The 13,921-nt window shown below is 39.0% G+C and overlaps 2 protein-coding genes across 8 annotated transcripts; one reads left to right on the top strand and one right to left on the bottom strand.

Moving 5' to 3' along the window:
• Positions 1-6,372: 6,372 nt before the first annotated feature.
• LOC103999657 (L-type lectin-domain containing receptor kinase S.4-like) lies at positions 6,373-7,937 on the top strand. The gene has a single exon (XM_009421466.3). It carries the CDS (start codon positions 6,645-6,647, stop codon positions 7,695-7,697), a length of 1,053 nt encoding a protein of 350 aa, XP_009419741.2. The 5' UTR covers positions 6,373-6,644; the 3' UTR covers positions 7,698-7,937.
• Positions 7,938-7,960: 23 nt separating this feature from the next.
• Positions 7,961-13,498, bottom strand: LOC103999656 (reticulon-like protein B12). 7 transcript variants are annotated; one of them, XM_009421464.3, is made up of 5 exons: positions 10,676-12,076; positions 10,434-10,570; positions 10,048-10,244; positions 8,761-8,972; positions 7,961-8,296 (listed from the first exon to the last, which is right to left on the bottom strand). In XM_009421464.3, the coding sequence occupies exons 1-5, from the start codon at positions 10,758-10,760 to the stop codon at positions 8,109-8,111; spliced, it is 819 nt and encodes a 272-aa protein (XP_009419739.2). In that variant the 5' UTR covers positions 10,761-12,076; the 3' UTR covers positions 7,961-8,108. The 7 variants fall into 7 exon arrangements, 4 of the variants coding, with proteins under 4 accessions (XP_009419739.2, XP_018675410.2, XP_018675411.2 ...); XM_018819865.2 differs by having other exon boundaries at positions 10,391-10,570; positions 10,676-12,074; XM_018819866.2 differs by lacking the exon at positions 10,434-10,570 and having other exon boundaries at positions 10,048-10,255; positions 10,676-12,074.
• Between the last annotated feature and the right edge of the window lie 423 nt (positions 13,499-13,921).

The raw sequence follows: 13,921 nt of genomic DNA, 5'->3' as shown, positions 1-13,921 counted from the left end.
CAGAAGGACTTCGTGCCGTGAGTTCGGGCATCGGGCCGAAGGGTCGAATATTGCACCAAGGAGATCAGAAGTTACGGGAGGTCAACATGTCGATTGAGTAATACGTCGAAGGAGAGGATGATGCGCTAAAGGATTGAACAAAGCACTGAATGAACCAATGACATGCCAAACAACATAAAATTCTAATATTGTAATTGGTTGTCTTAATTGGTCATAATTGAGTTGGTTTTATGCGTAACTATGCCAACTCAATTAGGGGCCCATTGGGCCTAAGTTTGGACTATTTTGGGTCAAGTAAAAGGCCCATTCGGTCACCCAAGGTTAGGTGAAACACCTATGAGCTAGAAAAGTCAAGAGCACATTTTTCCAAGCTATCAGGCAGTGGTATCGCTAGTCAGCGTAGTGGTACTACCCAGACATAATCTCCCATAATATGTCAGGCGATGGAATCGCTGGACTGAGCAGTGGTACTACTAATGTCAGTGTGTCAAGCGATGGTATTGCTACACCGCCCAATACAAGTGGTGGTACCATCAGTATCTCGAAAACTTGGGGATTTAAATTTTGGCTCCAATCTTTGAAGCCATTTGGGGTATAGAAATACCCCACAAATTCCTGCTTATGCATAGTAAGAAATTAGAATAAAAACTCTATTCTTCTAATGTTGTAATCTTTTAAAGTGTAGAGTCCCTCCTCCTAGAGCTTAGTGATAGTCCTAAGAGAGGTGTGTGAGGGAACACTTGTAAAAGATGGGTGTAAAGGTTACCTCCTAAACCTGTGAAAAGGAGAAAAGAGTTATAAGGGTAGTTGATCTTCACCCGTTAGAAAGAAGATCGATAGTGAAAGACGGTGGCCTCGAGTGAAGAGGAATCAGGAGTGGACGTAGGTCGGGATGACCGAACTACTATAAAATCTGGTTTGCATTTACTTTATGCTTTTTATTTACATTGTAAATTGATTTCTTACTTTCCTATGCTCATTACGCTTTCGTACATTTTTAAGTTAAACATCTTTCTGATACAAGTTTTATCGAACGAAATTTTTGAATCGTCGAAAGTTTTACGAAAGTACTAATTTACCACTCCTCTTAGTATCGATTTCGGTCCTAACAGTTAGTATCAAAGTCACGTTTCTCTTCATTGGTTTAATACCCAAGAGAGATGACTTTTTTCGATAATATAGAGGGTTACTTTATCATTCGTCCTCCTATGTTCAATGGGATGAACTACATTTATTGAAAAACTCGAATGAAAGTTTTCTTACTTTCTATGGATTTGAATTTATGAAATATTATTGAAAGTAGTTTTCAAGAGTCTTCTAATCCAATGAAAGAATGGAATGATTTGGAGAAGAAAACTTTTTCTTTGAATGCTAAAGCGATGAACGCTTTGTTTTGTGCTCTAGATAAAAATGAATTTAATCTAGTTTCTATATGCAAAACTACACATGATATTTGACATACACTCAGAAATCATACATGAAGGCACAAGTAGAGTTAAAGAGTCTAAAGTCAATTTTTTTATCTATAGTTTTAAATTATTTCAAATGAAACCAAGTGAAACTATTGTTAATATGTATACCCGTTTTACAGATATCATTAATAGTTTAAAAGCTCTTGGTAAATATTTTTCTAATCTTGAACTTATAAACAAGATTCTAAAATCTCTTCCAAAAAGTTGAGATCCAAAAGTAACAATAATACAAGAAGCAAATGACCTAAACAATTTTTCACTTGAAGAACTTATCGGGTCTTTAATGAAATGACTTGTATTGAATATGATGAATATGAGAACTACCTTCTAAAGAATAAGAAGGATTTAGTACTTCGAACAATAGAATACCACTCGAGCGAAAGCTCAAGTTATGATGACATAGAACTTTTGATAAAAAAAATAAAAAATTCATGAAAAAGGCAAATTATAAACGAACTTAAAAATGACAGAACAACTTGCTATCAATCAAAAAAGTTACCAAAGAAGAAGAAAGCATTCAAGGCGACATAGGACGAATCGAGTATATCCAAAGAGGAGGACCAAACTAACAAAAGTGAGATGCGAACTATGCCTTAATGGCTCTCAACGATGAGATAAGTGGCTCAAACGAATCTTATTTACCTTATGATGAATTGCTTAATGCTTTTCATGATTTGTTTGATGAATATAATTTAGTTGGTAAAAATATATAAATTATTAAAAAATAACCATATTTTCTTTCTAATGAATTTAAAAATTTTAAAAATGAGTATGATAAATGCTTGTTAACCCCTTGTATTAAGTGTGAAGAATTAGATTCATTTAAGAAAAAAAATATAGTATTACAATAAACGTTAGAAAATTTTAAAATTGTTAGAAAATCTTTAAACATCATTCTTACCAATAATAGTGTAGAAAAAAAGGAATCGACCTTGTGAGTAATTACACTTAACAAAAGCCAACTACATTTATTAAAGGATCCATATTACATATTATCCCTAAGGTTAAGTATAGTTTTTGGGATAGACATAATCATTTTACATATAAATGTTCATTCAAAAAATATAATCCATATAAATTAGTTTGAATCCCTAAATGAACCATAAATGACCTTATGTCAAAAATCAAGATAGATAGATCCAACCACGAGGGACCCAAAGTCAAATAAGTACGTAAAAGAAACTCACATTTCTTGTAGACATCTTTATAATCAAATGCTATGAGCAAAAATAAAATTTTGATAGTTGTTGCTCAAGGCTTGTGACCGAAGATCCAACACACTTCACAAAGCTCACTAGCCGAAACAATAAAGGAAAGAGTATTAGAATTAGAATTATTGGTAACTAATCCTTTGATTGAAGATACTTCATTGTTTAATTTGTTATACAAGGGTATGCTTGTATTTGTAATGATTTTTGTGATGATTTTTTATTTTTTGATTTTAAACGATAATGTATGTTTTTGTTTGGTATAAAAGATAAAGACATGCTTATATGAAATAAATCACATAAATTGATACACATTAAAAAAGGGAATGCATTATTCTTGAAAATGTCTCTATCCCTAAAATCTTATTGAGTTTTTAATAAGAAATTAATGAATCTATTTATGTCATTTTGAATATTTTAAAAGTTATTTTGATGATTTGATGATTTAAATGAGTTTTACCTATATCTTGATCTTGATTTCTCGGAATTAATGACTTAATGTTTCTTTTGAAGATCTTTTGCTATTTGATATCCTAAGATTTCTTTTTGATTATTTAAGATGAGATTTATCAAAATGAATCATGTCTTTTAGTATTCACATGATCTTTGATATTATCTTTCATGATATGATTCTCAAGAAGTAAAATTTACAAACTTATCTCAAAAGTTTTGATTCTCGGATTTTGATGAAACCAATCGATAAGTGTTTATGAATTACAACTAACAATAATTTTTTCTTTACTAATAAGTGGTGTGCCATTTACTTCTTGGAGTAGGCTTGAATAGTTGACGACCATGACTCATCTCATCTCATCTATGAGATGTTAAATTCTCTCATAGGGCAATGTTGGTCTTATAATTTTGTGCTAGTTCTGTACCACAACATCCTTCGTGTTCTCGTCACCATATTAAAGTGATTTACATATTTTGTTATTAAATATCTGGCTGGAATTGTGTCCATGTTTTTTTCTTTTTTTGTTTCTTATGTTGCATATGTTATATGCTTGATTAAATTATCTAGTGAACTGATTTCATTGGGCAAAGGATGAGAATGACTAAACATTGCTGTGATTGTCTGAGAAATTTCCTGACATGTTGGTGCACTAAGTTGGTAAACCATGCCTTTACTTCCATTGATCAACATAATCCTCAGTTTGCTAAGCCAAGCTCAGGATCAAATTTACGAATATTTAGGTTTTAGTTTGATATATTATTGTGCATATACTTGCACTTCCTCATTAGCCTTACGAGTGCCCTTTTACATTTTCACAGCAAGGCAGTCTGTTGTTTGTTGTTTTTAAAAATACTCAACATGGTGAGTATTTTTAAAAACAACATTTGTTCATTGTCTCTTTTCTCGCTTTTGCACTAAAAACACACTCTGTGTTGGAAATCAGCACAACATTTGTTCTTGTTCTCGTAATGCAAGAAGAGTGAGAACAAATGTATGATCTTTATGCATTCCAGAGTTGTCATTAGAAAGAAAGGCTACCGTCAAAGATTAAGATCAAGAAACTAGAAAAGATTAAAAATCCACGGGCAATATTTAGCAGGATCTCAAACCCTAGGAAATAGATTTACGCGGATCGGAGGAGTTCACCTTGGTTGATCACCGGTTTCCACTACGCAATCTTGATCCACGCCGTCAAAGCAACAACGGAAATCAGGAGAACCGACGAGAGGAGAACGACGTGTAATGGGGTTAGGGTTTTGATCTGCGCTAGCACCGCAAGATCAAAGGGAAGGGAAAAAAAGGAAGAGATCACTGGTAGAGATAGATCAGGGTGAAAGGTGAAAGAGGGTTAAGGTTTGGGGATGGACGGTGGTCGGTGACGGTGTCGAGATCGTTGATCTTGATCTACGCCATCAAAGAAACAACACCGATCATGAAAAGGGGAACGGAAATCGTGACGACCATCAAGAAGAGAACGACGTGGAAATAGGGTCATGGTTTTGATCTGCGCCAACATCGCAGAAGAAAGAAGTCGCCAGTAAAGATCGAAACAGGGTGAAAAGAGGGTTAGGGGTTCTAAGAGATCGACCTGGAAGGGTACGGCTGAGCCGGCAGGCAATCTGCCGACAGTCAGCGGCCTCGAACTCGACCTTTGCCACCTCCGCCATGGCTCTTGCTGGGCTCCGATGTCCCTGAGGAGAAGAGATGACGAATCCCTTTATAAGGAGCGAGGGGCGAGGAAGATCCTCTTTGTGGAACTAGCCACGTGTCCATCACATCTTTCATAGGGCATGTCTAATGTATAACATTTCATATGGCACCGACACGATGAATCAATAGAGATGATATATGTGATGTTACGCACAATTTAGAAATTAATCCATACAATTATTTTGGTGGCATAAGTGTTCATAATTAAAATTGACTTGGAAACATTAATCCATACGATCGCTCGGACTTGCTCCCTCTCGATTGGCCTTCGTGGATCATCGGGCTTTATCATCCATGTAGACAGAACATCAAGAGGAGAGGAGGGTGTTATGATGATTATAGATGGTCTTATCGGTTGCCAAGTATAAAAGTGGACCTTTAGTGCCCGTTCAAGGGTCGAACATTTTTTTCAAAAAAACTCTTTATACTTTCATACAACTTGAAAAAGCTAACTTGAACATCGAAAGGATTAGGTTGAGAAACTAACCTTGACGTTAACCTTTGTGAAGGATCCATCGAGAAGACCAGAACTTTTCTTGCCCCAACCTCGAGACTACCTCAGATACATATAGACCCTTCAAAGACCACATTGACACTGTGACAATCGTTTTACAAAATTGTCACGAGGGGTCCTTAGACGACCTCACACCTTTAGGTGAAAATCGAGTCATGTTAACTTCGGATCAACGACATTCCGACGATAACAAAATTCATAAAGGAGTTATGTCATTTGATACATTTATTTTGTACCTAAGACTCTTTGGCCAATCCAAAGTAATTTGGCAATTATAGCTTGTTATTGTTATATTAAAAGTTGTAGTAGGAGTAGATTAGTCATCATATGTTATTATACTTTCCAATTATCATGAATAGTAGTATATTGAAATATAAAAAATGAAATATGAAAATCTAAATTACTTTGGAGTTTTTAAGAAGTCCTAATATTAATTAGAATGCCAATTAAAAATAAAACGAAGGTTGATTAATATTAAATGTTTTACATCGCAAAAGTAAATACAATAGCTTCACATGATGGAAGATGCAAGGTTGATTTACTGAATATAAATCATAAAATGTTCATTTTTCAGTATGGAACACATCAACTTTTCTTAATGACATATTTTAAATACGGTCACTTTCATTCAAGGATAAAATTAAAATTTAGCAGAAATTAGGAGCTCTAGAATAATTTTTGAACAAGAAACTCTCACTGATAAAAAAAAGTGAAAATTGACTTTTCAGTAATATTTTACTACGTGAATTTATAATAATTGAAAGCGGGGGGGGGAGGGAAAAAGGGGAGAGCAAACGCTTCTGGGAGCCCTTCACGGATTACCCGCGGACCCACACGCCCGTACGTGCATTTATTGGCGTGAGGCCGCACAGGGCTCGGTTGTGGGACCCACGAGGGAAAAAGGAATAACTTAACGAGATTTTACATCCGTCCGTCCATCACTGCGACTGATGAATCGGACGGACAGCCTTCAATCATCGTCGTCGCCTCCTTAAATGCCTCCGTGCCCTCTTATTTTTCTACCTCCGAAGTGGGTGAGGACGACTGAGGAGGGAGTCTTTGCTGCAGGAGAGAGAGAGCGTGTCAGTGAGATTCTTCTTGGGCTCCGTCCGGTCTCGCACGCCATTAATGTTCCCATTCTTCCGCTTCTCCCCTTCCTGCGAAGCCCAAACCCTAACCCTATTCCGCTCGCAGATCCACCGCTGCAGCGCTGCTCTGCCGAAAGCTCGAGTCCGACATCAAAAACGCGATTGAGGACGACCGGCCCGGACTGGGGTTCTCGTGCCATGGTAAGCTGCCGGATTTTTGTGATGGCAATGCCGCCGCCGTCTTCCACCTTCACCGTCGTCGTCGTCGTCCTTCTCTTGGGTGTATTCTTGTCCGGTGGAAGATGCGAAGTACCTAATAAGGCCAACGACTTCTGCTTCTCTTTCGACGGATCGGAGAAAAATCGGAGCTTTGACTCGGAATTCACCCTCTACGGCGACGCCCATATGAGTGGCTCGGCGGTCAGGATCACGCGGCCGGCGAACTCGAGCTCGGGGCGGATCGCGCACCGGAAAGCCATCAGATTCTTGGGGACCAAGCCTGGGTTTTCGTCCTCCTTCTCCTTCTCCATCTCCCCGGGCGACGGTGGTAGCCTCCTCTCTTTCTTCTTGGAGTCGGTGGAGGGAGATGGGTTTGGGCTGTCGACCAGCCTTGTCGCAGTGAGGTTTGGGACGTCCGGCAATCGAAGTGGAAGCCTCATTGAAATCGATGTCAGCGGAGAAGCTTTGATGACAAGCAGCAATCTTTCTGATGTCGGTCTGCTTCTGAATAGCGGTGAAAAGTTGCGTTCTTGGATCGACTACGACGGGGAATCGAAGAGGATGGAGGTGAGGCTGAGCCAGGCAGGGGATCCGAGGCCGACCGCCAACTGTTCGATCTATTGCTCGATCAATTTGTCCAGCTTGGTGTGGAAGGAGGCAGTGTTTGTGGGCATAAGCTCTTGGAGTGGAAATTCTACTGAGACCAGCAGTCTATACTCGTGGAACTTTACAGTGAAGCGGGGAGCTCCATATCTGATGCACTCCGAGCCTCTGAATCCGAATTCGTTCTTGGTGAGGCCTACCGAGAGCCCTCCTTCTGTTCATCGAAGAAAGGCATATGCTTGGGGTGTTCTCATGGCAATGGTGTCTGCTGCTGCGTGTGGTGCAACGCTGGCGTTCTCGGCGATGTTCGTGTGGGCTGCGCTCGTCGCTCGGCGTCCAGTGTCGCCTGTGGAATGCCCCGTGGAGGAGGATGAACATGGAAAGATTGTATCAGCCGGAGAAGAGCGCTTGGAGGGTGGTAAGAAGTGAGTATTGGAAGACGAGAGAGCCTCCTTAATGTTGTTGTATATGTGCGTGTGGGTGTTCCTATGGTACTCGCCGTAACTTTTTATGTTCTGCCACTTGATGGAAACTGTAGCTTTTGCAGCCAACTTCCACAAATGCTATGATTTCCATCAAAGAAATCAACTGTTGTAATTTTATATTTCTGTTTATCCCTGTAATAAATAGAAGAGAAAACTTTGTTGGAACGAAATGCCTTCTGATGGATGATACAGACCACTCAAATCCACTGAAATCCACTGAAATCCTTCCTAAGAATTGCCAAGAAATTGAAAGAACTGCACAAATGTTTCTGATGCTACAGACAGACCACTCCAAAAACTCTGTTCTGATAATGATGATAAAAGGAGGAAAACCGAAAGATGTTCCATGGCATAGTCATACATCAGTAATTAATTTTTTCTTTTCCAAAATCCACTTCTTAGCTTTTATAAAGTATTTGTTAAGACACTCGGTGTATACTGCCTCGTACATCTTCACTTGCATGTGAGCCAACTTCACACATTGGTCCAGGCCGTCTTCATACTTCTCATACAGTGCCGGGACTGTTAGGATGATTGCAATACCTGATAGAGAAATGAAATGTGACCTTAATACCAGCCATCAAGCTAATAATATTCTCAGAAGAAATTCACCATCATTTTTTTTGGTGAAATTTGTATACTCGAACACACGTATCGGCTACATATTTTTACGAGTCATACTGAATTATGCAAACCAGATAGCCATCACTAAACATACATTTTAGTAATGTGAACACCAGTTCTAGAAATTTATGGTTTCATGATCTGATGGATCATCGGAAAACTAAGATCAACTCTCTAATTTCAACATTGCAGCTTCTTAGCGAACAGTGTAAGTTTAGAATTTAAAACTAAAACCCACCCAAAACACAACCCTTTCTGGCGGGCATTCCTATATTGTTTCACAGCTCAAATTCAGAAATGTGAACAACCAAAGATTAGAATAGGTAATTCTCTTAGAACATTCATATGGTATGGTATCTAAATCTAATAGCATGAGCACTTACTTGTGTAACCCAAAGTGAGCATATCAGTCAACCCACCAACCATGGAGATCAGCCATAGACACAGAGCTACTGTATAGAAAAGTTTTGGGTCCTTTCCCTGTACAATATCATTGAAAGCAGATAGGACCTTGTTCACATGGAATCGGAACAAAACTGCAGCTTCATATATCATTTCTTCTGAGAGGTGCATCTCTGGCATGGGCGGAGGAGGCCTGCGTTCAAGTCAGCAAATAGCTGGAGATTGTTGTAGAAGTGACACAATAAGAATGGATGAGGAATGCAACTAGCAAATCTATATTCATATTAAAATTACTTGTATCTAAGATGACAGGTAAAATACATTCGATTAGCAAACTTGTCTAAACTTTAAAAGGAGAACATACACTGTATTCCACCCAGACATACATAGAGGGTAAGGAAAAAGAAAAAAAAAAATTGTACAGGCCATTGCACTTGTTTCTTTATCAGCATTTTTTCCATTAAATATTACAGATTAGGGTAGCTATAAATTATGTAACAATAGTGATAAACTTCTAAAACTTTACAAACAATATTTAACAGAAGAGTATTTCACAAAGCAGTTTAAGAGATAAATGCATTTAGTCTTTCAATTCAGCCCACATATTAAGTATCTCTGAGAAAAATGAAGAAAACTATACCTTAAATTGGACTGGTCTCTGGTTATTTTTACTGCAGTTATATCTTCTCCTCCCACAAGGAAATCATAAATGAGATTGAGTTCCTTCTTCAGCACATAATAAAGAATCACCAGGAATTAGGATCAGAATGACAAAATTGGTTATTACACACACAAAGTTATTGGTTGAAATTCCCACTTTGCTTCACTATCTATCTCCAAAATACTTTAAAATCATCGGTTTCCTCTTCCTTACTTTTTAGTTCTCCAGTTGAAATGCCTTGCCGAGTTGCTACACTGTTTTCAAGTTCCCAAAGAATGTCCTGGTGGAGGAACAATTTGTTCATCAAATTTATGCCCTTCTAAGGTCCAATCTTCTAGCAGGACCACAAACTACGGCCACTGACAGTCATTTAATGGTTTCACAAATTCTCATTCTACGATGCCAGTCTATATTAGATGAATTGGTTATAGAACAGAACATAATAGTTAGATCTCTGTCTCAGAATTTAGATCATGGAAAAAAAAAGATTGATAGATTGCTAGTTCTGCTTTTTATCAAGATAATATTTTTCTAATTTTAAGAGGTTGGAGGAACATAATGGAGCTAGTTGAATAGAGATGCAAACAGTCCAAAGATGGCAGTTTACCTGTTAAGGACTTCTGCAGCCTTTGCCCACAGAAAGAGGATGGAAATCAGCAGCAGCAGAACGTTTGAAACAAGAGACAATAGCGTATATCCCACCACTTCAAAAACCAGCCAAGAAGCCAGTGCACCAAGCAGTATCGCTATCGTTACATTCTTTCTCCTCCAAAGGATCACATCCGCAACTGTCAAACACAGTTCCTGTAAATCCACTAATCATGACACATGGATTATCAATCAGACAGCAGCTGCCCAATCTAATTCCACCCCTAAATTCTGATCGAGCATCCGCGAAAAATCCAAATCGAAGTACAATAAGCAGGAATAGGATCAAAAAGGTCAATTACTGATATTAAATGGAGACCGACAAACGGGTGCTGCATCAGACACCTTATAATTACGCTTAGGGTTCCGATCGATTCCCACAGAAGAACGAAGAAGGTACGATTGTCCCATACAGTGTACAGTAACGCCGGATCCATTCAAGATAAACCAAATCAGTGTCGGATTTCTACGGGAGAAAGCATCTACAAGCAGAACGTCGACACACAGGTTTGATGATCGGGATGTCAAAACCGAACCGCTCGACAAAGATGAAGAATCTAATATCCCAGGAGCAAAATGGGACTTACGGATTCCACCGCCGAGGATCTCGTGAAGCGATCGTTGCAGCTCCGGAGAGGATCCTGCCACCGGTTGATCTTGGACGGAGATCATGGTGAAGAGAAATAAGCTGCCGCTCCACCTTTCTTCTTCGGACAGCGAGAGAGGGGAAAGGGGGGTGGGTGGAAAAAGGAGAAGGCGCAGCGAGGAATGGGACACCAGCCTAAAAGGCCAGTCCTCCCGCCCCCATCGCCGCTGCAGCTACTTATTCTTCGTCTTCTTCCTCTTTTACCCTTAGTTAAAGCCACGCTCGTTCGCGTAATGCAAAGCCAATAACACAAAAGATAAGGGTTTGTTGGGTATATAACAGATTGGCTATGTGGTAAACAAATGTTATCCTAAAAAAGGGTCGTGTGCAGTGCCACCCTTTTCAAGCTTGTATGCTATTATGCATTTAAGTCTGTAATGTTTCTCATACTAAAACATTTTTATGTTGAATACCAGCAATCAAACAATAATATCAAAGTGAATAACAATTGCTGGTAACTTTCGCATCGTGGAAACAAGTAAAACAAACCCTCCAAAAATCTAGAGTGATAAATCGATAGCAAAACCAAAATCCAAACGAGATGATACATCATCATCATCATGTGCCATGAAAGGATTTCTCCTAATTATGAATAACCATGCAAAGAAGCAGTTGAATCAATAGAACATCTGGAAGATATTTATGGCACAATTTTTGACTCACAAATTATTACGTTGAGAAACTTGGACAAACAAGAGCAATATTATTATTAGGGAATGAAGTATATGGAGAAATTATGCAAGAACACGACTGATTGATACTGAAAGGCTCAGAAACAACACCACTACACATTTATACAAAACAAGGGCAGAAATCAAGTTAAGAGTCAGGCAAGGATTATTTGCAGGCAGGTCTCATGAAATGAGGAGTATTGCTTTCAATACTGCATTTACCGGGCAATTGCAACTGTACATGAATTACTAACTTTATCAAGAGAACACCAATCAAAAGAACATCTGAGTCTTGTATTTCACAATTTGGCTGGCACATTACATCAAGAAATTTGGACAAACTAAAGACATTACCCATACAGCACAAGCAATTTAAATCACATTTGTACTGGGGCATAAAGTATCAGAATAAATAATGCAGAAAACAACTGATACCGGATGACTCAGAAACAATACTACATCACATTTATACAAAACGAAGGCAGCAATGAAGGTAAGAGTCAGACGCTACTAGTCTCCTACAAGAATTAGCAAAAGTCTACTGCCGAAGAGAATTACTTCTGATGATATATATTTACATGTACTTGAAACTATACATTAATCACTTACTAAGTTTGTCGATTTGTCATATACTAAGAAGCTACTTTTCAGGTAACTTCTTCACCCAAGGATTCCTGAAGTAAACATAGATAAAAGAATCCTCTTCAATAAAAGAAAATTTGAGAATGATATCCTGTAGCTTGATGCTATGCAGCCAAACATAAACAAGGAAGATAAACTCATGAAGTTATTACAAGTTACTTTCTTCTTATCGAAACCGCAAATGGTGCTTCTCATCTGTCCCACCAAAATAGTGTTATAAATGTCATTCATCATTGGAGCAACCCTTGAACGATAACATTGTTACTAATAACTATGCTGAAAACACAAGTTTCAATAAAAAAAGAGCATGCCCAAGGGCGTACCCGATGCACGAGGCTCTCACCAATGCGGTGTCTGAGGAGGGTCAATGTATCCCGCCTTACCTTTAAATATTTAAAGAGGTTGTTTCTGAAAACACAAGTTTCAATTCGGAACTAAATCATAAGAACTATTGGCATATGCCACACCAACACCAGAAAAGAATAAGAACTAAATTATAAGAACTGAGATCGATTTGCCTTGCTGGCCAGGCAAAAAGGGAGTCCCACAAGAGATTGAACAGAATTGTGCCATGGATGCCAATAACTCCATGTCTCATTACTTGTCGACACTGCTATCATATTCCTAGTAGGAGCATAATAGCTTTAGAAGATGGCCTCCTCAAACAACATATCACCAAGCACATCAAGCTAATCAAAAGCTTGAAGAACGATCATCTCCAAGTTGAGTCATCTTGATCCTCTGAGACAGCCACAATGACCTTAATCCAACACCAATGTCGAAGTAATTGCAAGCAGACAATCCCATAGCAGCAGCAGTGGCAGGAACAAGAGAATACTAATAGTAAGATTCAGACTTTAGATAGACTATAATTCGTTCATCGACATCATCAGGTAGGTGTATGCCAATCATACAAGGGAAATTAATAAGACGGTGCCGGCGACAAATTGAGCTAGGGTTTGATGGATAATTTACCAACGACGAGGGCAGGTGGGTCGGATGGAGGATCCGATCGACCAATCGACGCAGAAGAAGATCAGAAGGCGTGGAGCACGGGTCTCTTGCCGAGGCGCTTGATCTCCCGATTCATCTGGCCAGTGAGCATGAGGGCGAACATCTTGAGGTCGCAGAGGAGGGACCAGAGCGGGTGGCGGAAGGTGGAGGGGGAATTGCCCTCGACGAAGAAGTGGCTGCACCAGGCGGGGCCGTAGCCGAGGATGGGGGCGAGGAGGAGGAAGGGCCAGCGGGCGAGGACGAGGGCGAGGAGGAGGGAGAGGAGGGCGGAGAGGGTGCCGGCGAAGTGCCAGCGCCGCGTGGTGGGCTTCGAGTGCTGGCTCACGTAGACGGGCCAGAACTCCTCCAGGCTCCGGCAGTTCATGTCTTCGCCTTCGCTTGGAGCGTCCGAGGGCAAGGAAGAAGCCAATCCATGATCGGCTAATGGTAACGGAGGGGTAAACTCGTAGATTTAGCCCCTTTGACCTTGACTTTGACCTTAACGAGGAGACATGGATATTTTACTAATGAAATAATTTTTAGAACATTAAGAAAAAATATATTAGACTGTCCATATTGAAATATTAAATTAAACTATAATTATGTAAGGGATTGGATTAAGTATTTTAGTAGAGATAAAAAAAACTTGTTTAACTTAAAGTCGAACACTTTGTTTGACCTCTCTAAAAATAAGGATTAATATAATATATTATGAAGTTAAGAGCGAAAGAAATTAAGAGAGATTAACATGAAACCGAGAGATGCTGAGGAATATAGAATTTAAGATATTGAGATAATGTAAGTGATTAATATAAATAATTCTTTCGGTTGTGAGTTTCCTATATTATCCTTTTTTTTAATTATCTGCCCAAGTCCACCGT

The sequence above is a fragment of the Musa acuminata genome, chromosome BXJ2-10, assembly GCF_036884655.1.
Source record: "Musa acuminata AAA Group cultivar baxijiao chromosome BXJ2-10, Cavendish_Baxijiao_AAA, whole genome shotgun sequence".
Classification (NCBI taxonomy): domain Eukaryota; kingdom Viridiplantae; phylum Streptophyta; class Magnoliopsida; order Zingiberales; family Musaceae; genus Musa; species Musa acuminata.
This window is presented reverse-complemented; position numbering and strand designations above follow the sequence as displayed.